General features: G+C 39.3%; 1 protein-coding gene across 1 annotated transcript in view; it reads right to left on the minus strand.

Annotated features, from left to right (window-relative positions):
• Positions 1–4635: 4635 nt before the first annotated feature.
• The window catches only part of lztr1 (leucine zipper like post translational regulator 1), a 60650-nt gene continuing 40440 nt past the window's right edge, over positions 4636–24845 (minus strand). The window contains exons 17-21 of the mRNA XM_072587158.1: positions 19911–20037; positions 16498–16647; positions 15193–15298; positions 12990–13070; positions 4636–6702 (exon numbers count right to left, since the gene is read on the minus strand). Coding sequence (XP_072443259.1) covers positions 6586–6702; positions 12990–13070; positions 15193–15298; positions 16498–16647; positions 19911–20037 — 581 coding nt within the window. The 3' untranslated portion in view covers positions 4636–6585. The remainder of the gene's footprint in view (positions 6703–12989; positions 13071–15192; positions 15299–16497; positions 16648–19910; positions 20038–24845) is intronic.

Raw genomic sequence — 24845 nt, forward strand, 5'->3', positions numbered from 1 at the left:
CAGTTTAAGTGTGTGCTAATTATTGTTCCTTTTAAAAGTGTGAACAGTTCCCCGTTATCTACTCTATACAGCCCCACTCAGGATTTGAAAACCTCCGTCTAGCTTTATCTCCAAGGAGTCCCAATTCCTTCAATCTATCCTAGAACCATTCATGTAAGTTGCTTCTGCACTCTCTCCAAAGCATTCACATCTTTCCTAAAACGTGATCTAACAAATTTACAAGATCCACATTGCACCCCCCACCCCCGTTCCTCATGTACTCTGCTCCTATTAATAAGGCTGAGAATACTGTATGCTGTACTTAGTCTTCCACCTGTGCCACCACCTTCAATGATATATTCACCAGCAAGTGGGTCTCCCTGCTCCTGCACCCCCACCAGAATTGTTTCCCCTATTTTGTATTTTCCTTCAATTTTCTTCTTACTAAAATGCATAATCTCACTTTTCTGCATTAAAACTCATCAGCCACTTATCCACCAACTTGTCTATGACCTTTCCAGTTCTATACTGTCCTCTTCACAGTACAGTGTTAGGAACAGTTGCAGAAGACTTGAGGATAGCAAATGTTGTCCCCTTCAAGAAAGAGTAGAGACCACCCTGTTAATTATAGACCAGTGAGCCTTGCCTTGGTTGTGGGTAAAGGATTGGAAAAGGTATGAGAGATAGGATTTATAATCATCTAGAAAGGAATAAGTTGATTAGGTATAGTCAACACGGATTTGTGAAGGGTTGTTCGTGCCTCACAAACCTTATTGAGTTCTTTGATAAGGTGACCAAACAGGTGGATGAGGGTAAAGTGGTTGATGTGGTATATATGGATATCAGTAAGTCATTTGATAAAGTTCCCTACGGTAGGGTATTACACAAAATACAGAGGCATGGGATTGAGGGTGATTTAGCGATTTGAATCAGAAATTGGCTAGCTGAAAGAAAACAGAGGGTGGTGGTTTATGGGAAACGTTCAGCCTGGAGTTCAGTTACTTGTGGTGTATTGCAAGGATCTGCTTTGGGGACACTGCCATTTGTCATTTTTATAAGTGTGAGGGCGTAGAAGAATGGATTAGTAAATTTACAGATGACACAAAGGTCATTAGAGTTGTGGATAGTGTTGAAGGATGTTGGAGGTTACAGAGGGACACAGATAAGCTGCAGAGCTGTGCTGAGAGATGGCAAATGAAGTTTAATGTGGAAAAGTGAGATGATTCACTTTGGAAGGAGCAATAGGAATAAAGAGTACTGGGCTAATGATAAGATTCTTGGTAGTGTACATGAACAGAGATCTCGGTGCCCATGCACATAGATCCCAGAAAGTTGCCACTCAGGTTGATAGGGTTGTCAAGGTGTCATACGGTGTGTTAGCTTTAATTGGTAGAGGGGTTGAGTTTCAGAGCCACCAGGTCATGCTGCAGCTGTACAAAACACTGGTGTGGCCGCAATTTGAGTATTGCATACAGTTCTGCTCACAGCATTATAGGAAGGATGTGGAAGCTTTGGGAAGGATTTAGAGGAGATTTACTATGTTGCCTGGTATGGAGAGAAGATCTTAAGAAGAAAGGCTTAGGGACTGGAGGCTGTTTTCGTTAGAGAGAAAGTTGAGAGGTTACTTGAGACATACAAGATAATCAGACGGTTAGATAGGATGGATTGAGAGAGCCTTTTTCCTTGGATGGTGATGGCTAGCACGAGGAGACATAGCTATAAATTGAGGGGTGATAGATATAGGACAGATGTCAGAAGTAGTTTCTTTACTCAGTAGTAGGGGCGTGGATTGTACTACCTGCAACAGTCATAGACTCGCCAACTTTAAGGGCATTTAAATGATCATTGGATAAACATATGGATGAAAATGGAATAGTGTAGGAGATAGGCTGCAGTTTGGTTCCACAAGCTGGTGCAACATTGAGGGCCAAAGGGCCTGTACTGCGCTGGAATGTTCTATGTATAGAATTCTTACAGTTTTATGTTGTCTGAAATTTTGTATTTGTGGTCCACATCAATATCTAGATAATTACTTTTGAAATGCAGTTATCTGTACTGTAACACAGCAAGACTAAACACAAAATGGTTCCACAAACATAAATGAAACAATTTTTGGATTACTGTTAATTAGGATGAATGTTTCCATGTTTACACTTTAAATATCTTCAATCCCTATCGAGTACCGTCAATAGATGCTCATGTGTTTTTTCCTCAAAGGTCACAATACATATCTTCAATAAGTTATTTCCAAACAGGAGAGTAATCTGCCTATTGCTTTTTTCTCCATAAATCATCAACAAATTTCAACAATTTGTACCTGAATTTAAAGACAGTGATTTGATTCTGTTGCTCCTTTAACTGGAATTGAAATGCCAACATCTACATCTGTGCCAAGCAATGCTGTTTGTGACTTCTTATTCAAACCATAAACATACCACTATGAAATATTACTTTTGAATTTGTTGCCATCCAGGACATATGCTTGTCCTATTAAAGGTAAAGTTGCCATAGTCCCAGAGGACCATAGGAGTGCTTCTCTCATTAGAAAGTGATAACTAGTGGTGATTTAACCTGAAACATTACATGCCTCAGGTGAAGAGAGTGGTTAAGCAGGACCTCAAGTGCTGTGGGAATTGAACCTATGCTGTTGGCATCATTCTGCATCTAAACTAGCCATCCAGCCAACTGATGGCAGCAGTCCAAGTGGTGCAGGTTCACTTCACCTGAAGCACAACACTGAACCTTGTATAGAGATCCAAATCTGCTGGAATTTGGAACTTGTAAATCCCATCACTTCAAGATGGAGAAATTATTGTGTTTACTGTTTTATATTCCTTCCACTCACCTGTCTCCTTCATGGATTCCTGTCTCTGATAAAACTAATGATTTATGATACACCATCTATGCCACACATTAGCAATGTCGCAACCCCTGCTTTGGAATGCTAGTGATGGTAGCATTGTTGTTTCAATAGGGAATTTCCAAAGTGTTGTAAATTAACAGGCAGACATTAGTACTGTAAATTCAGACACTTAATATGTTGACTTGTAATGTTACAAATCTTCAGGGTTCTATGTTAGTTTGAAGTAATCCTTTGAGACTTTAGTTTGGCTACCTTTTTAAATTGGGAGAAAGTGAGGACCGCAGGTGCTGGAGATCAGAGCTGAAAAATGTGTTGCTGGAAAAGCGCAGCAGGTCAGTCAGCATCCAAGGAGCATGAGAATTGACGTTTCTGAATTCCTGAAGAAGGGCTTGTGCCTGAAACATTGATTCTCCTGCTCCTTGGATGCTGCTTGACCTGCTACGCTTTTCCAGCAACACATTTTTCAGCTACCTTTTTAAATTGTACAGTTTGAAGATATGTTTGCTGAGCATCACAGTTAACAGTCAAAACAGGCTGTGAACTTTCACAGCAATTGTCAAGATGAAAGTTTGTCAATTTCAAACTAACCTTTTTAAAAAAATTACACTGAGTGTAATTTTTTTTTTGTCAATATGGGCAGAAGGTTTGAACTCCGCAGCTTGAGCTTAATATGACACCATACATTTAAATAAGAACTATCATGAATTTCAATTAGACTCAGGTTTGCAATTGCAATTACATTGGTCTATCAACCACATCTGTAGGGTACAACACTATTTTTCAAATATTATTTTACTGAAAGTATGCTAGGAATTACTCTAACATGTTCTTAATTGCTTTGGTACCATAGAAGTAGGTAAACAGGTTTTGTGTAAAATGCTTACAAGTTGTACTATTGATAAGGGGATATTACATAGTTTGTAAAGTTGCTCTCTACCTTAAAGGATGCGTTATTTGTTCACAATAGAATATAACTCGTGGGCCAAAAAAAACTGAGATGGACATTTGTCTCAGCCTATATAACTCATGTTACAGAGGTAGAATGACATTACTTGACCTTCATCCATAAACAATGAAAGGGGTCACTTCAGATCATCATCTTATTAAATAATGAGAGTCAGAATTAAGGATAGAAGGTTATATCTTAAGCTTCACTGGCACATTTTCACCATTGCTGATGTGCTGTACATTTTCTATCATACAATTAGCAACATTCAAGTATTCGTGAGGCCTTGACTGATGGTAATCTCACGCAAAGGCTTCACCTCTTTTTGTTAAGTATATATAACATTTTACTTAGTAAACTCTACTTAAGTCACAAATACTAGTTGTTCATTCTTTGTTCAGTCACACACAACTGAGGATCCCATCGTTATAAATTATCAATTTGTAATCTAGATATTTGAAATAAAAGGGTTTCTACCTGAAAATGTGCAGAGTATTCCTGTCCTCTATCATTGTCATCTGTTTCCATGTGACAGCAATCCAGGATAATTCGACCTTATTTCTTCACACTGTTTTGGAAAGAACCTGGCTTCTGCATGGTCTATATCTCAAAAGGTACAGCTGACATAAGACCATATGGAGAATCATAACTGTAGACTAAACATCATTGCAATAAAAGCATGTGTATTTTTGCCTCAAATTATTGGCTAATCTTTTGTTCTATTCATTGCTTCATAAAGGTATGCCATTATGTGGTCAGCCCCATGGTTTTACTGCTCTGCAGAGTACACTATTATATTTCTAATTTATCGTTGTGCAATTCCAAAAGAAACACAATTAAATAGAAGTTGATGACAGCTTCATTTATAGTTATAGGATTACCACATGACAGGGCTAACACAAAGCACAAAAACAGAATAATGCAACATTAATATGTGCAGGTTACAGGATACATCTTCATAATTTTATTACAGTTACGCAATTAAACATTTTGTAACATATAAAGCAAATATAAAAGTGAATTTTGATCACTTCAGTGAATATATTTCAGAAAACATTTGTCTTAGTCTCAGCTCCTTCCTCCCTCACCTCCAAAGAGTGATGAGTTTTGCAGCAATCAAGTGTTAGGGAGGCATGGTCACTTATTCAGTGACACAGCTATTGTGACCATGTGTTTGTAGGATTGCAGCAACGGACCTTTCTTCATTCAATTTAAAGCCTGACTTTCAATTACATAATGCAATTATAACAAATTGTAAATTCAGAAACAAAGCAAAAGAATGTAAATAAGAAAGGTAAAGTTACTGTAGTTTACCAGACCATAAGGCCTGTGCTAGTTTAATCTGAGGATCACTATGCCTCAGGCAAGGGGAAGGTTTAAGGAGGAGTGTAATTTCATGGTAGGCTCAGCCACTACGGGAACTGGATCTGTGCTACTGTGATCACGATCCATTACAAACTGGCTATTCGCCCAACTGAACTAACCAACCCCAATGTAAATAATAACCAACTCAGAACATCTAGTTATTCCCAATCCAAGGGTGACAAAGACTGCTTTTGGTGATTTAAACCTTGGAAATTTTAGTTAACTTCAGACAAGCAAAACGTGCTGCAGGTGGTATAACTTATTGAATGATTTGCTCAAGTGTTTATTTACATATTTATAAAAGTTAAGGATCCTTGACAGTGGGTTATAAGACAGGATGGGTTATAAGACACCTTTGTACAATTTTTAGCATATTCAATAGTAAAATGGTGCTTTGTATTAAACTTCCTGATCATGACCAAGATGCAATGCACAACAGCAATAGAAATAAAAACCAGGAAACAATTCAATGCAATTTGCTGCCAGGAGAGAAGGTGCAATCTCCAACCTAATCCACATTAATGATCCTGTTTTCAGATTTTTACAAGTGTAAAATTAATGAAGTTAATGAAATCATGCTATTTTACTGTCAGAACACCAGTCGTCATATTACATATGAACACATATTTATACAATTCCTGTAAACATTGTTACAACAGTCATGATAATGAATGTCATGGCTCATTCAAGTTTTGTACAAAAGGTTGCCAATCGAGAAGTCTCGTGAGAACCAAGTGGCATTTTTTGACATCAGATCCAATTAAGCAAGACTATTTGCACAGTATTAATCAACTAATATTCTTGTTGACATTGTTGAAAGTGCTTCAGTTTAAACCCTGGAATCGGTTTGTATCTTCAGATAATCGCATGACAATAAGCAGTGAACTAGAAACTCAAAACTACTAGGCATTGGAACTGATACCTCTACGACATTTGAATGTACCTTGGAATGTCAGTCTTATTCATTCTAATTTTAGAAATTTCTTTTAGAATAATTTTAGAAGTAGAGAAAAAAGGAGAAGATAAGAATACATATGAGCAAGTGAAATAATGACTTTGTAACACAGAACTTAAAAAGTGCTAAAGGAGGTTTGTTCTTTTTAAATTTCATGACTGAATTGTGTCAATCCTTTTACAAGTGAAGGATGATAATTTCTCCATGTCATTTTATTTTTCTTAAAACAGTAGCTACTTGCACCTTTATAGCGTTCGAACCAGCAAACAAAAAGGTGGGACACTTAGTTTATTTCTCCAGCTATTATCTCGAGCTAAAGACCTGACTCAAACGCTAACTTTAAATTCTTGAACCAAATATCTAATGGTCCTACTTAAAATAATTTTATTTAAATATTTATAATAAATACTACAAATTTGAATCACAAGAGAGCAAAGTTTCTAAAACAATTTGAGAATTAATATTTAAGATTAATTGTCACATATCTGAGCCCAGCTCTGCACACTGCTTGTCTGAAATATGATTAGCTAATGACTCGATGATGTCTAGAAGTAGTGCTTGACTTAGGGATCGTAGGTTGGGCAACTTGGAGACCTTAGGGAAGAAAGAAATTGATTTAAGAAATTAGAAAACAAGCGGGGCACTTAGCAAAAATTAAAACTGAAATAATCTTTTAAACAACATCAGTATATACCCACTCCTCAAGTACTACTACATGAGATACCAGATGGGACAATGAACTATAATGGATTATATCTCACATATACATCAGTGTAACATACCAAAGTAAAACAAAGAAATTGGCCAATGTCAGAGAAGATCTCAGTACCTCTCCCAAATTTTTCTCATTCTGCCTGACAGTATGACAGGAATTATAGTAAATATGACCCTCCAAATGGATGGAGAAATTATTTGTAGAGTTTGTCAAAGTTTAATGGTTGTTGATTGACCTGATTGAAACAATTTTTCCCAATCTTACCAAACGCATTAGTGGTAAGAGCAGAATGTTATGATCACTCTGTTATTCAGACTGATGTTCTGCATTTCCCTTGGAGCCTCTATTAGAAAACTATTCTGTGCAAAATGAAAGGTGACAGGCTGGCATCAGTTACAATGCCAACAAGAAATTCCTTCCTGACAATTCAATGCAGATGTGTTTTGTCAGCTTTCTTCTCACTCCATGTAAATAAACAAACCAAGACAGAGGTTATATGGGCACTCCACAGAGAGAAGCAGTCATACATCAAGATGTAGCTTACTTTTAGGTAAAGAATTCCATTGGTCATAAAAAAATTAAGGAATTGAAATCATGATTTTGTGTAGCAAATATGAACAAGCAATAATCAATGACTGGATTAGGATGAAACTAGTTGAACATTCAAACTTAAGGAAAATTCTTGCCTTGTCACATTTCCAGAAGAAAATCTTACTGATTTCTCCAAAGTAATTTATTCTTGAACAAATTTCTGTTTCATACGAATTAGTGATGCAACAAGAAAGTGGGGGCAGCTCACTAGTTTAGCATCATGGCAACTGCATAAATAACTATTATCCAGAAGAAACATTTTCACAGACTTGAATGACAGGCTACTGTGTATCCTTCAAATTGTTTATTGTTAGGAGAGCTTTAATTCAAGGAAAATAAACTATGGAATAAAATCTTAGAGAATCTGATAGCTTGTTGATGTGTCTAAATGGTGTTGTCACCTGTACTACAGAATGGTAACACATGAACTCCTACTGATGCATTCGCTGCAGGAGTGCAAGTCAATTCCAAAGCTGCATTTGCACAGTAGTCACACAATTGTAAAGTTTCTGAAAGATTCAATACAGTATTTTGTTGGTGTCATTTTTGTTTCAAATTTATTACATACACAATTTGTTTAACAAGGCACAATGTTTATTTACAACACAACAAAATGAACTACTGAACAGCATCAGAAATCAGTGCCAGGATGTTGCTGTAAATATTTGTGGCCAACAACTTTAAATTATATTGCACTTTTAAAGTAGTAAAACATCCCAAGGTGCTTTACAGAAGTGTTATCAAACAGAACTTGATACTGAACAAAGGGATATTAGCACAGGTGACAAAAGAAGTGGCTTTATGAAGATCAAAAAGGTGGCATTATGAAGTGTCTTAAAATGAGGACAGAATTAGAGAGGCAGATATGTTTAGTGAGTGGAATTCTAGAGTCAAGAGTCTGGGTGATTGATGTAATGGTCGTCAATAATGGAATATTGAAATACAGATTGTGCAAGAGGCCAGAATTGGATAAGTGCAGAGATCTCGGAGGTTGCAGAGTTGAAAGAAGTTAGAAACAGGGAGGAATGAAACTATGGAGTTCTGAAAGAAGAGGAGAATTCTAAAATTGAAACGTCAGGATTGTTTAGTGGCAGATTGCTAGATGATGGGATAGAGTCAGTGGTTTGGAAACAGAGTTCACTTGGGAACCAAGGGTAATGATGCTGGCCTTTAAACATTTAATTACCAATGCCTGTATACCCAGAATCAGACAAGCTGTATGATAAATCATAGGAAGTGGAGGAGGCCAGGTGAGCTGGTACTAAGGTAGAGTTGTGACATCACAGCATAAATGTAGAATCTAATGTGTTTTTGGATTATATCACCAATGGGCAGTATGTAGATGAGAAGAGGTGATCAAGGATAGATACTATGAGGATTTCAGAGCTAATGTTGTAGGAAGAGAAGCCTTTGTTGATTTTTCTTAAGTTATGACAAAGGTAAAAATGATAAAGGAGGAGATACTGTGATCAACCATTTCAAAGGCTACTTACAGATCACAAAGAGATGCAATTTGTGACATTGATGAGGGTCGTTTCAACATTGCAAAGGGGTGGAAATCGGACCAGAGGAATTTAAACATGAGCTGAATTTGAGCCCTGCTAGTATTGGGAACAGGCCAGGGTGTCAGATGTGCCTGGTAAGGATGCAGTCAAAGACCACCCCTGTAGTGGAAACTACCTCCATCCATGGAACACTATATTACAGTGGCTTGGCAAGCTTTTGGCTTTTCTTTTTAACAAAAGCCTTCAAAAATGGCTGACTGGGCACCTTCTCATTGGAATGCCCTCCCAGTTACTTCCTTTATATGCAGACAGGAGTTCCTCTGATTGGCCCTCCAGGTCAGAGGCTGCATCCATCATCCATAGCCGGGCAAGGAACTTGCCTCCATGTTAATTAAAGGATGTCAAAATTAGAGATAAATGATGGCTTCTGCCCCCAACCTTACTGCAGAGTGGGTTGAGGACACAAGAGCAGTCCTAACTCATGTTCCCACATCCAAGATTGAAATTCTGCCTGTGATGTTCAGAAATGATGGGCACAGGTTTCAAACAGATTCAAGGACTTTGGAGAAGAAAGCGTTGTAGTTTGCATGGTGAGAGGGATGTAGCGGGGTTTGAGACCAGTAAGAGCATGGATATTGTACATTGTCCATGGTTCACTGATGTTATCCTTTTTTTCAGTATAATGAAATAGAATACTTTTAAAACCTGTTTCTTGCTACCCAGTTATCTAACCTCAAATTTTCCCCAATGTGCTCAATATTCTCTCAGAGTTCTTAAATAACCTTTTGAACTCTATTCCCAATTCATAAGACACAATCTGAGCAGAAGCATTCGAGAGCAAGGACACTGATTTGCCTTAGCGTTAAAGAACAAAAATGAGGGCATTTAAATACATTATGTTCACTTCCTTATTTCACTTAAACCAAATGTGCTGTGATGGAGCAGGCTGTGCACCTTGCAGTTGAAGTGCTTCTGTTGGAAAATTGCACAGCAAGTGACAGAGAAGAACAAATAACACGTCAAAAATATGTTTCACTTTGAAATAGGATGTCAACAACTGCACCAACATCAGATTAAACAAGCAAGTTACATTCATCAATCTTAGAAGAGAGGTGCCAATGAAATCAGATACATTTTCCCTGTGGCAAATTACAATGCTGTAAAATCAAATAGTTTGGCTCAAACATTCAAAGGTTTCTATCAGTCAAGTATACGTCTTCATAACATGTCAACAACTTAAAAAAAAGATGTTTAAGCCTTCAAAAATTCAAAGATGGTATGGTCATGAAAAAAATACTTGTATCTTGAAGTTTTAATAAGTTGTGTTTGTTTCACATTAATGTGCAAATATCACAATCCCATATGATACTGATGGGCAGAAAAACCTATTATACATTTAATCACATTGATCCAATGAGGTCCTCTGAACAGAGATAAGAACAAGAAAAAAAATACTTGGGTATTGCTAAAACTAAGATATGCCTCATCAGATCTTTTCATCTTGAACCCATCAGAATATTTTTCAAGAACAAAGTCAAGGGGAAAAACTCACCATTTACACTGAATAACGGGAGAATGCGGAATAGTTGGCAAGTAGATTCTGACTGGTAGCAGTGCTGCCTTGAGAATGTACCCATTAATGCCAATTGACAGTCAGCAAGGTAACAGCAAATCATTGGTCCGTTTCTCAGAGAATTGTCCTGACCTATCAGCCAGATTTAAATTTGGAATAACTACCAAACAACATTAATGGGTATATTTTCCATGGCAATGCCTCCATAAATGAGCACCCACTTGCCAAACAGTCAGCGCTCCCCTCCCATGCAGCGTAAATGTTGGTTATCCCCTAATCTCAATGTATCCGGATGTGCTTCAACATATCTTTTTCAGCAGTACTCAAGTTCTTACCACCAAATGACTATTTAAAAGAGAATACTAGGTAAATTCCACTGTTTGTAAAAGTTTGGTGCTGAATACTGTTGGCATTTGCAACAAATGTGTTTATCATACCCTCAAACATATTTTGTATGAACTTCAAATTAACAAAAAATAAATTCCATGTAAATAAACTGAATTCTAAATAATTGCATTATAATTTCAGCTTTTCACAATAGTGGGATAATACCTTCACTGACCCTTGGCTTATATCTGGAACAATCACAAAGTGGCTCCTCTACTTCTGAATGAAATACTCATCTCAATTTTCAAATCCACTTTCTCAAAACACTGTCTTGGATGCAAACATTAGTATTATGGCTGCACTACGTGGAATAAACTGAAGCAGGTTTCGCTTTCAGTATTAAGCATCTTTGATGTCTCCTCTTTCTGGAGAATAGGAACAAAGTGAGGAGGAGTTCTAATGTACTGCTACTGTGCAACAGAACTCAAGCTCCTGCAAACTGTCAACTCTCAATTTCAACTCAAACTATTTGGGACTGAGATCAGAAACAAATAAGAAAAGTCAATAAGAATGGCAAATGTACAATTTCAGAACAACTGCTGGAGTAGATGTAGTGTCCAGTAGACTTGAGCTGGGCACAAAACACTGGGGACATTTCCTATAAGAAGGAAAAACTTGGGAAAAAAAAAAAAGAGTGCTTTATCGCTTTAGACCTGTCTTGGAATGGGAAACATCACTACAGTAGGGCACTCCATGTGAATTGTTGTAAAGGCACATCTATTAGAGGAAATAAAAATCAAGACTACTGGTAGGGGGCAACCCAGATGGAAGTTTTTGGTTGGTGTTGTGAAACTTTCTGGGAAAATGACTGATTCAAGACCCCAAAAAGTGTCAGAGTAACATCTTTGTTGTTCAATGTATAGAAAAGTAACTGATGTTTGATGTTTTGTCCAATACACATTTATATTTGTGAATACTAAATGCCTTCAGTTCGTCTCCTAGGCCATACTCAAAACATATACAATAACTTGGAGGCAACTTGTATTTGGCTAGTTTTGCTTGAAGGAGCTGCACGAATGTATTTTTTAGCAACCTAAGCACTAATTCCTTCTCTAAAATTATCCTTTCCCCATGCAAGGACAGCTGAGTTGGGAAGGATTTGTTTCCAAAAGCCTTGGAGTTGATTCAAAAGAGACACCAAAGTCACAGAGGATGACAAATATGTGAAAAAGTATTCAGCCACAAAGTGGCAAGATCCATAATAGAGAAATATTCCGTGAGCTGAATAGGAATCTGGATTTTACAGCAGCATATGGAAACAGTATTTGGTTGTGCATGTAAGTAAGGAGGTGGGGTAGGAAGAAGGGGTAAGACATGCAAGCAATATGTCGCAGCAAGTGGCTTGCACTGCCATCTCACAGCGCCAGGGACCTAGGTTCGATTGTAACCCAAGTTGACTGTCTGTGTGGCGTTTCTGCCCATATTCTCCCCAAATCTGGGTTTCCTCCAGATGTTCCGGTTTCCTCCCACAGTCCAAAGGTGTGCAGGTTAGGCGGACTGGCCATGCTAGATTGCCGAAAGTGTCCAGGGATGTGCAGGTTAGGTGAGTTAGCCATAGTTAATGCAGGGTTATAGGGATAACCTTGCTTTCTGGAGGGTCAGTGCAAACTCCATGAGCCAAATGGCTTCTTTCTGCACTATAGGGATTCTATTACTCCAACATCTGGAACTTGAAGGTGCTGATGTTGATAGATTGCGATCAGGCACAGTTGGACTCAAACCAAGCAGCTACAGATATTCAGGTAAATGAGTGCCAGATGCACATCTGTGAAAACTAAAGGCTTCATGTTTTGCCAATATTGAGATAGGAAGTTTCAACAATTGATTCTGCGCTAGCAGTCAGACAAGCATAGCAGGAAGGAGGAGGATAAAAGTTAGGGAACAAATGCAAAGCCATATTATGAACACAAGGTAAAGTACACAACAATTAAAGTGGTGACACACTTTTTGCCAGATTATTTTCAACTCATTGTGACATTCTATTGCAGATTTGTCCAAGGCGGCAGATCACAGTCTGTCCAGAACTGGAAGGACAGGCTTTTTGCTCCTACAACCAAGATGGTATAAAAGGACAACAGACTCTCACTGAGCCAAACAGAGTCCTACCTACCTTGGTGAAATGATGTACAATGATGTGGAGACAGTGTTTCTTCATATCTAAAGCCTGAGTCTTATCAGCTGCTTCCAGAATCTGAAGAAACAAGAAAACCGTTTAGAATAGTTATGGGATTATTTGTGATTTCATACAGTTCCTGAATGTAGGAAAACATCCAGAGCACGACCCAGCACATTCAAAAAGCAGAGAGGACAAAGGATGCGTTAAAGCAGCGATAACCAAAATGATATTTAGAGACGTGGGATGCAAGGATGTCCCAAAAAGAGTACTAAAAGCAGACAAGTGAAAGGAGAGAATTGCAAAGCAGAGGATCTGTGCAGCTGAAGGCAGACCAATGTAACAAAGTTAGAAGGCGATGGACAAGAGACTAAAACAAAACTGAGGACAGACAGTTTGGTGATGGTAGTGGTTATTGCGAGATCAATTGAAGCAGTAGAAAAAGGGAGTATCGAGGCAATTAACTAATTTAAGCAAGAGCAAGAATTAAAAACTTGACCCAGTTGAGAACTGACAGCATATGGGAATACACTGAGCAAGACCAGATTTGGGCACCAATGATTTAGATAAGCCCTGTATTTTACAAAGGATGGAAAGCTTTTTTTTTAAAAGCATCAGGACAGTTGTCAAACATCAAAACTTTGGAATGGAGTCGAGGTGGCTAAAGTCGAAGTAGGCAGTGCTTGTGACAAAAGAAATGCAATTGGATGTGAACGGTAGAAATTGAGTTTGGTGAAGTCAGTGACATGGAAATTGGAAATGATTGGAAGGGGCTAAAAATGATCACTGCAATCTTCCCTAAATTATAACTCTTCCCAAACAGATGCCTGATAAGCAGCCTGACAAGAGAGACACCGAAAGGTTCAAGAAAAACAACGGAATTAGAAGTAGATGGCACAAGTACATATGAACAATCTTGTCAAGGGGAAGAATTTAGTAAATGGACTTAAGGATAGATCCTTGCAGAATTCTGAAGTGATAGTGAGAGGCTAAAATTTGGAGAAAAAGAGAAAAAAGGGGAGCCAATCAAAAGTAGACACAATGAACTGGGTAATGGAGGAGGGGCTTCAAATTAGCTGAAGTGGTCACCCAGGACAGACTTCAGATACTTAAAGGAAGGAAAAACGTACAGGTCCCTTTGTCACAGGTATCAAAAATATTGTTCATGGCTTTTGTTCGGGCTATTTTAGTGCTGTAGTGTATATGAAAACCTGATTCGTGAGATTAAAAAGAACTTCAAGAGGAATGGGCAAAGGATTACATGGTAACACATTCCAGGACTTCTTAAGAAAGAAAGGTTGGAAAATGGGCAGATGTTTACATGGACAGAAGGCTTGAGAGTCAATGTTTTGGAGAAACGAGTTTTGACAGCTGCTTGGGTAAGGGGACAAAAGCTTAGGAGAAGAAACCATTTAAAACAAGAGTTAGTCCAGACATTAACTAGGAGAAAGTGAGAACTGCAGATGCTGGAGATCAGAGCTGAAAAATGTGTTGCTGGAAAAGCGCAGCAGGTCAGGCAGCATCCAAGGAGCAGGAGAATCGACGTTTCGGGCATAAACCCTTCTTCAGGAATCTGAAACGTCGATTCTCTTGCTCTTCGAATGCTGCCTGATCTGTTGTGCTTTTCCAGCAACACATTTTTCAGCTTAGCCCAGACATCAGGAAGGGAAACTAAAACAATCAGCACTTTAGTGAGAGGAGCAGCAAGAAAGGAGGAGGTTCAAAGACAAGACAAGCTTGATAATGGCAGGATAGGGTGTAGGTTTGCTTGCTGAGCTTTTGGTTTGATATCTAGACGTTTCATTACCTGGCTAGGTAACATCATCAGTGGCGACCTCCAAGTGAAGCTTCATTTGGAGGTCGCCACTGATGATGTTACCCTAGCCAGGTAATGAAACGTCTGGATATCAAACCCACAGCTCAGCGAGCAAACCTACATCCTAAACCTCAACGTGAGCTACAAACCTTCACACACCTTGCAATGGCAGGATAGATAGGAGAACTGCTAGTAGACACAAATAGCTATTATTCTCTAAAATAAAGAGACAAAGTTCTAAATTACATGCCCAATGAGATGGTAAGAACACTGCTCATTTGCAATATTCTCAACAAAAATATCCAATTAAATTTTCATCTAAAGTTGTACAATTGTCTGATCAGGATGTGATAGAATACAGTGAAAGCAGAAAAGACAAACTACCTGCAGAACATTTTCCACTGTTACATTCATCTCCAGGTTCTGCTTACAATATGCTTGCAGTCTGTTGTTTGTGAAGCCATAATAGTACGGTGCTGAAAACAAATATCTGGTAGACTCGTCAAAGAAACCTATCGCGCACAATGCACTCGGGATTCATTGCTGTACAAAAGAAACTTTTCAAAGTTGCATGCATGCACAGCCATTTGTGTTACTTCAACTACACAGCAAGTCAGGCAATTGCAAGGCAAAAGGATGCCTGTCAACACTTAACATTATTCATACCATCGTGCTCCCAATTACACAAAGTGATTACCCAATCAGTTATCCTCTTATACTCATTCTTCTTCCTGGCACCGGTCCCAGCTGTTAGCCTCTTTTGGAGGCCTCTGTTAACAGCCATTTGCAATTTGTCATTAGGAGAGATAAGGAGATAACCCACTCCACCTGGTCATTGACTCCTTGCAGGATGTCCACCTAGTCTCTCTCAGAGAAGTTCAAATTGAGATTTTACTACGCAGAAAATTGAAAGTATTCTTTCTTTACCAGTAACTACCCCATTTTAAAACCCATGAACCCTTCCAATTCTTCATACTTTGCATCAACTCCTTACTGAAGTCAGCAACAATGAATAGCTTTGTAACCTCAACAGCGGCAATCAAAAGCTGAATGGGTTCAGGCTTTCATGGTGGTCAAAGGAAGCATTAGAGAGAGACACTCAGGAATTTTGACATTGACTGAGCTCTTGCAACATCTCCCTCAGGATGATGCAACAGGTGAAGACAGCCTTGAAGGTAACTGTGTGTATCAGAGGCTGTGGCAACAAAATCCCAAACCACAAAGCATCAACCAGGAAAGGATAAACTTCAAGGAACAGCTGCAAATTAACACTGAGTCAGCAGTGTGGTAGAGGCATGCACTCGGAGTGCCCTCTTCATTTGATCAGAATGAAATGGCAGAAGGCAGGAAGGTTCACAATTCTGCAATGTTTTTTTAAAATCTGACTCTTTTAATTCTTATTCAATTACTCTTATCTCAGATTATTTCCAAGTCAAAGTGGAACAGGTTGGACTGCTCAAAGTGACGCACGTTCCAGCTTACACTAATTTTCCTCATGATTTTTTGGGGGAAAAAAGCAGCTTCCACTGGTCTCAGCCTTTAAGAACATGACTAAAACAGCAAGATTGCTGTGCAGTCATTTACAGGTATGAACTCTCAACATAGCATGATAGAGCATAGGTTTTTTCGCTTTGTTCGAAGTGCAAGCAGAGTACCATCGTCTTTTCCTGACTAAGTAAAGAAGGATACAATGAATCCTCTGGAGGCATGTTGACTTCACCATAGTACACATATCGAAGAAGTGACTCGAAAGCTTGTCGACTTGGCACCATTTCACCAATGGAGATATTAACTTGTCCATCTTCAGGCATGAAAGATCGGAACATAGCTTCAAAATAACTACAAAACATCAGAAACAGGAAACAATAAATAAAACAAGATCACATAACTGCATTTATTCTGGCTATTGAGCGAGTGCAGCGTAGGTTCACGAGGTCAATTTCTGGAATGGCGGGACTACCTTACGCTGAAAGACTGGAGTGACTGGGCTTGTATACCCTTGAGTTTAGAAGACTGAGAGGGGATCTGATTGAGACATATAAAGATTATTAAAGGATTGGAGGCAGGAAACATGATTCCGCTGATGGGTGAGTGCCGAACCAGAGGACACAGCTTAAAAATACGGGGTAGACCATTTAGGACAGAGATGAGGAGAAACTTCTTCACCCAGAGAGTGGTGGCTGTGTGGAATGCTCTGCCCCAGAGGGCAGTGGAGGCCCAGTCTCTGGATTCATTTAAGAAAGAGTTGGATAGAAATCTCAAGGATTGTGGAATCAAGGGTTATGGAGATAAGGCAGGAAGAGGATACTGATTAGGAATGATCAGCCAAACACCATATTGAATGGTGGTGCAGGCTCGAAGGGTAGAATGGCCTACCCCTGCACCTATTTTCTATTGTCTATTTACTATCGGGTCAGAAGTCTCTCATATAATACAATAAATAAATCAAAACCAACCTGCTAGCTTGCTTTGTTTTAACTTGCTGTTTAATTATTTATAAAACTCAAATGTTTTAACTGTCATTGAGAATACAAAATGGCTAATTTTGACAACTTTATTAAATCTGAATTGTGTGTTAGTTATGCTTTAACAGTGTGTTCCTAAACGTATAATATAATCCTTACAGTGTGGAAGCAGGCCATTAAGCCCATCATGTTTGTACCGACCCTCCAAACAGCATCCCACCAAGACCCAGCCCCTAGCCTATAATAACACATTTACCATGGTTAACCCACTTAGCCTGCACTAACCTGGGCACAATGAGCAATTTAGCATGACCAATCTCCCTAACCTGCATATTTTTGGACTTTGGGAAGAAACTGTACCACCCAGAGGAGAATGGGTGACTGTGTGGGGTTTGCACAAGGCTGGAATCGAACCTGGGTCCCTGGTGCTATGAGACAGCAGTGCTAACCCCTGAGCCACTGTGCCGCCTCGAATATTTCAGCCGAGCTTTCCTCAGGGACACAGGGTACACGGAAGGTGATACACCCCGCTACTGTGGCTGCTATCGTTGTCAACTTCAAGACCAACTGCACTGCACAGCAATCCAACCATCTTTGTGAGTTCAGTTTAAAGTAATTTTAAAAGGTAAAATCACTAATAAAGGGAGGCAAGTTATGTATAATATGTATATTTAAGAGAATTGGGATTTTATGACAACATTTTAAAGCTCACAGTTAACTGCAATTTTATTTTAGTGGATCTCCATTTGGTTGTTTATAAATCTGTACGTATTGGACTCTCACTCAATCATTGTAGCTGCTTGGCCAGGTTGGCAACACATTGCTGGGAAAGAATGGAGATTCAGGCTGAGATCATTACTGCTCAGTAACAAACAACCACATTGTCCAACACAGTTTCTTTTATATGAGCTTCACAGATTTAAAAATAAACACAAAATAATGAAAGGTATGCAAGTCTGTGCCATTATGCGTGTACATTTATATAATGTGTGCCACTTCAGTCCCAAATTACAAAAATAAATTGTTCAGCGTCCCACATCTGCTTCAGTCATGGTCCTCATCATTTCATACCGATGCTTCAGAAACAACTCCATGCTTGGGATACCATAAAGGAAGCTTTTCTCTGAAGTCTCTCTTTCAACTTGTCAGAAATCTATTTGAACCCCACTCAAGCTTCCGGAACATAGCATGGGCAAAACGTGTCCTGCACTACACCCTCTTATTGTTGATAAACTAATAAAAGTCACCAACACTGCCCCCTATTTAATTAGTTGTAGTGAGATTCTAGTATAAGTCACCAGCCATTTAGAAATTTTACCGGATTTCTAACATTGCCTATTAACCTGTTTTTTGAGTCTTAAAGCACCTATGACCTGCTTGAGCTTTGGATAAGCTAACCTTCACCCACAGGAAAGGCTTGCAGTTGCAGGCTTTAAAATTGTGACCTGCATGACACTGGAGTACCGAAGAACAGGACAATGTTCTTTATTGAAGAAAGTAAGATAAAAGAAATCTGTACTGGTGACTCTTTAAAAACTGACTACCCCGAACCGGAGTGACTTCAGTGGAAAAAAAGTCACGTATGGTAACCAGAGCCATAACTATTTCAGCAGTTCTTGGTATTTGACTTATGCTGTTTTTTTTTGAACACAAAAATATTGTTCAAATGAATTATTGGATGTATGGAAGCTGTCTTCTATTGGCATACTGAAACAATAGAATGTTTCCTGCTCCTCACTCCTCCACTCATTTTCATTTGTTACTAAGTACACAAATTGCAGATTTTGTTGATTTAGCAATCAAGGTACCCTTCGTCCAAAAGGTGATCATTTCTTAAATACATGTTCTTATTATTTGAGCAATCTTCCTAAAGTTGGACTTTCTAGTCTTTGAACATTAATGAATGGGTGAGGGAGGAAATAGGGTAGGGAGTAGATGGGCAAAGGAGGCAAATACGAAGGGGTTGGTGGAGTGAGTGGGAAGAGTGGCATTTGGGTTGGCCCATGAGGATAGTTGGACAGTTCAACGAATAACTGTATAGTTGCAAGGGGTCATAGTTGCTGGGCGCAGAGTGTCTAGTTACCCAGATATTAGACTAGCTTTTGATCTGACTAACATTTTCTGCTAACTGTTCAAGTAATTCCTAATCAAAGTCTAAAGTCTCTGACCCTAGTTCAGAGGAGGGTCCTGGAAGCAGGAAATGCCTAATGGAACTTAATTGAGCAACTGCCTCGTGGGTCCGCACTTCCAATTACAACAGTATATTGAAATTTATCATTTATATAATCCCACTGAATTGTGGAGACATTTGATAAACAAGGTAGTGAAAAAGTTCCTAATTAAATATGAATGCATGTGACAAAGAATTTTGTAAAAGGAGATAAATAGGGAAGGAGAATTGAGCCCAGGAGTGAAGATCTAACTATCTATCTTAAGTTTTGTCTTTCTTCTGGAGAAACATACCGGTTAAAATATCATGCCTCACAGAGAGTAGTGAGTAAGTTATAGCATATATATATGCTAAGACATATCCAATGAGCATCTGCTCTGAGCATCATTTAACGGTTACGAAGAGAAAATCCAGCAGTCAGCTGCAAAGCAATGAATGGAGGGGTTAATCTTTCATTTGTCACTGACCTGGAGCGGGCAGCTAGGATTGCTTTGTGGGCTGGCCTGGGATGACCATCTAACAGTAGGGTTATATCACAGAATTCCATGCCAGCTCCTTCCAGATAGTTCTTCATATCCTGAACCAAAGATGTGCCTAACAGTAAAGTAAAACAAGTGGTTAGAAGTAATATTTGTCCTACTGGTGAATTGCAGCAAATAAAACTTTTAAAATTCTCTTTGATTGACAGTGTATTTCATAAATCACTGGGATACCATAAAGAAGTTTCCTGATGTACATTGGCATAACTAATACACACTGTCTACCACAGCATTCAAGTCAACCCCTGAAGCTTTGAAAAAGTCTTCTAAAAAATGGGTTGACTTACACATCTCGTATAAAATGTAAATGATCTGATAACAACATGTGCATTGATAGCAGTCCATAGTTTGATGAAAGCATACAAAATATCAAGTGGTATTTCCAACATTTTGCGAACGTCTTTTGCCAACCACCCATATATTCAATTCAGCATGAACATTATTTCTGAATGGGCTGCTGATGCACATATCCAAGGTTGAAATACAGACATTACAGTCCCTCACATAACATCAATTTGGGTATCATTTCTTTACAGGTGCTTAGTGACCTTATTTGTTATATGGTATCAGAAGGTATTTAATGCCAATAATTCACGCTCCATGTTTGGGCCACCAGAATACATATTCCACATGTTATCAATTCATAACTTCATTCCATTCGCATCCATCCAATTCTGGTCATAGTCATGCACAAAAGGTCCAGCAGAGAACTTGATTTTAGGCATGCTTTATATTTGAAAATTACTTTTGAGCACGCAAGCTAGTACTGCCATTAATCTCATCTTCTCATGGTTTACAATAAAACTTTAGCACTATTTTTGAACTTTTCCAGTCCACAAGTTAGTTGCCAAATTCATAGACACTTCATCCATATTGCTGATTGTTCTGAGGGAGAGATAAGTTTTTGTCGTTTCTGATAACAAACTGGTCATTCTGGCAATAAGGTCTTTCAGTATCTGAGTTATTTTAGACCATAAGATATAGGAGCAGAAATCAGGCCAATCGACTCTGCCATTCAATCATGGCGGATAAGTTTCTCAACCCTATTCTCTCGCTTGTGCCCCGTAACCTTTGATCTCCTTGACAATCAAGAACCTATCTATCTCAGTCTTAAATATACTCAACGACTTGGTCTCCACAGCCTTTAGTGGCAATGAATTCCACAGATTCACCAGTCTCTGGCTGAAGAAGTTTCTCCTTATCACCATTCTAAAGGGTCTTCCCTTTACTGCAAGGTGGTGCCCTCGGGTCCTCATCTCTCCTGCCAATGGAAACATCTGTCTTGGCTATTCAGTATTCTGTAAGTTTCAATTATATCCTCCCTTACCCTTCTAAACTGCAGAGAGCTCAAAATGTTCCTCATATGTTAAGCCTTCAATTCCTTGGATCATTCTCGTGGAGCTCCTCTGAATCCATTCTAGGGCCAGTATAGCCTTCCTGAGAAATGGGGGCTAAAATTGCTCACAATCTTGAAATGTGGTCTGACCGGAGCTTTACAAATTCTCAGAAGTACATCCCTGCTTTTATATCCTCTCAAAATAAATGCCAACCTCTAAGTTTATCTTAACAATATCCTGGATTAGGACTCCAAAATCCTTTTGCACTTCCAATTTCTGAATTTTCTCCCCATAGCCTCTGTATTTCCTGTATCACACCTTCCCACATTGTTTTCCATCTGCCACTTCTTTGCCCACTTGCCTAACTTGTCTGAAATCTTTCTGCAGCATCCCCACATCCACAATACTACCTGTCCTTCCACCTATCTTTGTATCATCTGCAAACTTAGTCAGAATGCCCTCAGTTCCTTCATCTAGATCATTAATGTATAAAGTGAAAAGTTGTGGTCCCAACACTGACTCTTGTGGAACACCACTAGTCATCGGCCTCCATATTGAGAAGGACCCTTTTATCCCCACTCTCTGCTTTCTACCAGACAGCCAAATTTCTATCCATGCTAGTGCCTTGCCTCTAACACCATGGGCCCTTATCTTACTCAGCAGCCTCCTGTGTGGCACCTTATTAAAGGCTTTCTGGAAGTCAGACACAGAGACAAGCTCTTTGGCACAAACTGGTCCACACCGACCAAAATGCCCATCAACGCTAACCCCATTTTCCTGCACTTGGCCCTTATCCTTCTAAACCTTTCCTCTCCATGTATCTGTGCCTTTTAAGTGTTGTTAATGTATTCGACTCAACCACTTCCACTGGCAGCTCATTCCATATACGTGTCACCTTCTGTGTAAAAAACGTTGCCACTCAAGTTTCCTTTTATTCTTTCCCCTCTAACACTGAACTGATGTCTTCTCATCCTCGATTCCCCAACCCTGGGAAAAAGACTAATTGCATTCACCCTATCCATATCTCTCATGATCTTATACACTCCTATAAGATCCCCCCTCAGTCTTCTATGCTCTAAAGAAAACAGTCCTAGTTTGTCCAACCTCTCCCTATAACTCACAACCTTGACTCCTGGCAACATCCATGTAAATTTCTTCTGCACTCTTTCTAATTTAATAACATCCTACAGCAGTGTGACAAAACTGAACACAATACTCCAAGTGCGGCCTCACCAACATCCTACACAATTGCAACATAACTTCCCAACTTCTATACTCAATGCCCTGACTAATGAAGGCCAGTGTGCCAAAAGCCTTCTTCTGACTCCACTTTCAGAGAACCATACACCTGAACTCCAAGATCTCTCTGTCCTACCACACTCCTTAAGGCCCTACCATTCAGTATGAGACCCCGGCCTTGATTTGATTTTCCAAAATGCAAAAGGATTTTGGAGTCCTAATCCAGGATATTATTAAGATAAACTTAGAGGTTGGCATTTATTTTGATATAGTTAATATAGCTTAATATCTATATTAAACTTTATTTGCCATTTCTTGGTCCAGCTGATCAAGTTCCTGCTGCAATTTCTGATAACCTTCCTCACTTTCTGCGATACTGCCTATTTTAATGTCATCTGCAAACTTACTAATCATGCTTTGTACATTCTCATACAACTCACTGATATAGATAATGGACATCAATGGGCCCAGCACTGACCCAGATGCACTCCACTAGTCAAAGGCTTGCAGTCCAAAGGCAAGCATCCTCCCACTATTACCTCTGTTTCATACCATCAAGCCAATTGCGTATCCACTTTTCCAGCTCCCTAATGGATCCCATGCGATCTAACCTTCCAGAGCAGCCTACCATGTGGAAACCTATTGAAGGTCATACTGAAATCAATATAGACTGTGTCTACTGGTCAGCCCTTGTCAACCTTCCTGGACATTTTATTGAAGACCTTTAACAAATTTGTGAGGCACGATCTCCACAAAGCCAAACTGACTATTCATAATCAAATGCTGTTTTGCCAAATGCAGGTTTATCTTATCTCAGAATCTTCTCAAGTAACGTACCTACCACAGATGTTAGGTTTACTGGGCTATAGTTCCCAGGATTTTCTTTGCAGCCCTTCTTGAATAAGGGCACAACATTTGTTACCCCCCAGTCTTCCTGGACCTCACCTGCGGCTAGCGATGATGCAAAAATATCAGCCAGGGCTCTCACAATTCCTTCTCTAGCCTCTTAGCGTTCTTGGATACAGTTGGTCAGGACCAGGAGATTTATCCACCTTCATACATTCTAATACATCCAATTATTGCTATAGGAAGCATGTTATTAAATTGGACAGAGTGCATAAGAAATTTACATGGATGTTGCCAGGACTCAAGGTTGTGAGTTATAGGGAGAGGTTGGACAAACTAGAACTGTTTTCTTTAGAGTGTAGGAGACTGAGGGGGGGTCTTATAGGAGTGTATAAGATCATGAGAGGCATGGATAAAGTGAATGTACTTAGTCTTTTTCCCAAAGTTGGGGAATCAAGGATGAGAAGGCATCAGTTGGGTGTTACAGGGGAAAGAATAAAAGGGAACCTGATTGAATGGACTATCCTGGCAGATAACATCCATTGGCTCTCCTTGGTCTAACCTGCTCTTCCTCAAAGAATTGTAACAAATTTGTCAGGCATCACCTTCCCTTGATGAAACCATGCTGACTTTGCCCTATTATACCATGCACTTCCAAGTATTCAGAAATCTCATCCTTCACAATGGACTTCAAAATCTTATCTATGACTGAGATCAGGCTAATTGGCCTATAGTGTCACAACGTTTGCCTTACTTCCTTCATGGGGTGAGGTGGGTTTGACATAAGCAATTTTCCAGTCTTCCGGCACCCTTCCTGACTCAAGTGATTCTTGAAAGATCACCACTAATGCCTCCACTATCTCTTCAACTATCTCCTTCAGAACACTGGGTTGTAGCTCATCTTGGTCTTCTGCTGCAACACCTTAATTCCATAAAGGGCTACATCAACTAGCTGCTGCTCATAAATCTTTGTTGGGCTTAGTTGGTTTTGATTCACTTAAGTGCGTACTGTACACGTTCTCATTGTTTGGTCTTGGTAATCTACTTTAATGTAGTTCTTTCTGTTTCCATTTCTGCATCTGTTTTTCACAACCCTGCAGTAGCATGGTTATTTGATGACTAAGCAAATGTTATGCTTTTTAGCTTGACACCAGCTTCATACTTAATTTTATTATGCCAGAAGGTCCATTCTGTTCATCTGCCTTGCTGGGTGTATCTTAAATCCCTACTTATCATTTTGGCAATGCAGTCCATATGGAGGAGAAAGTGAGGACTGCAGATGCTGGAGATCAGAGCTGAAAATGTGTTGCTGGAAAAGCGCAGCAGGTCAGGCAGCATCCAAGGAACAGGAGAAGAGCTGATGCCCGAAACGTCGATTCTCCTGTTCCTTGGATGCTGCCTGACCTGTTGCGCTTTTCCAGCAACACATTTTCAATGCAGT

The sequence above is a fragment of the Chiloscyllium punctatum genome, chromosome 17 (genome assembly GCF_047496795.1).
Source record: "Chiloscyllium punctatum isolate Juve2018m chromosome 17, sChiPun1.3, whole genome shotgun sequence".
NCBI classification, from domain to species: Eukaryota; Metazoa; Chordata; class Chondrichthyes; order Orectolobiformes; family Hemiscylliidae; genus Chiloscyllium; species Chiloscyllium punctatum.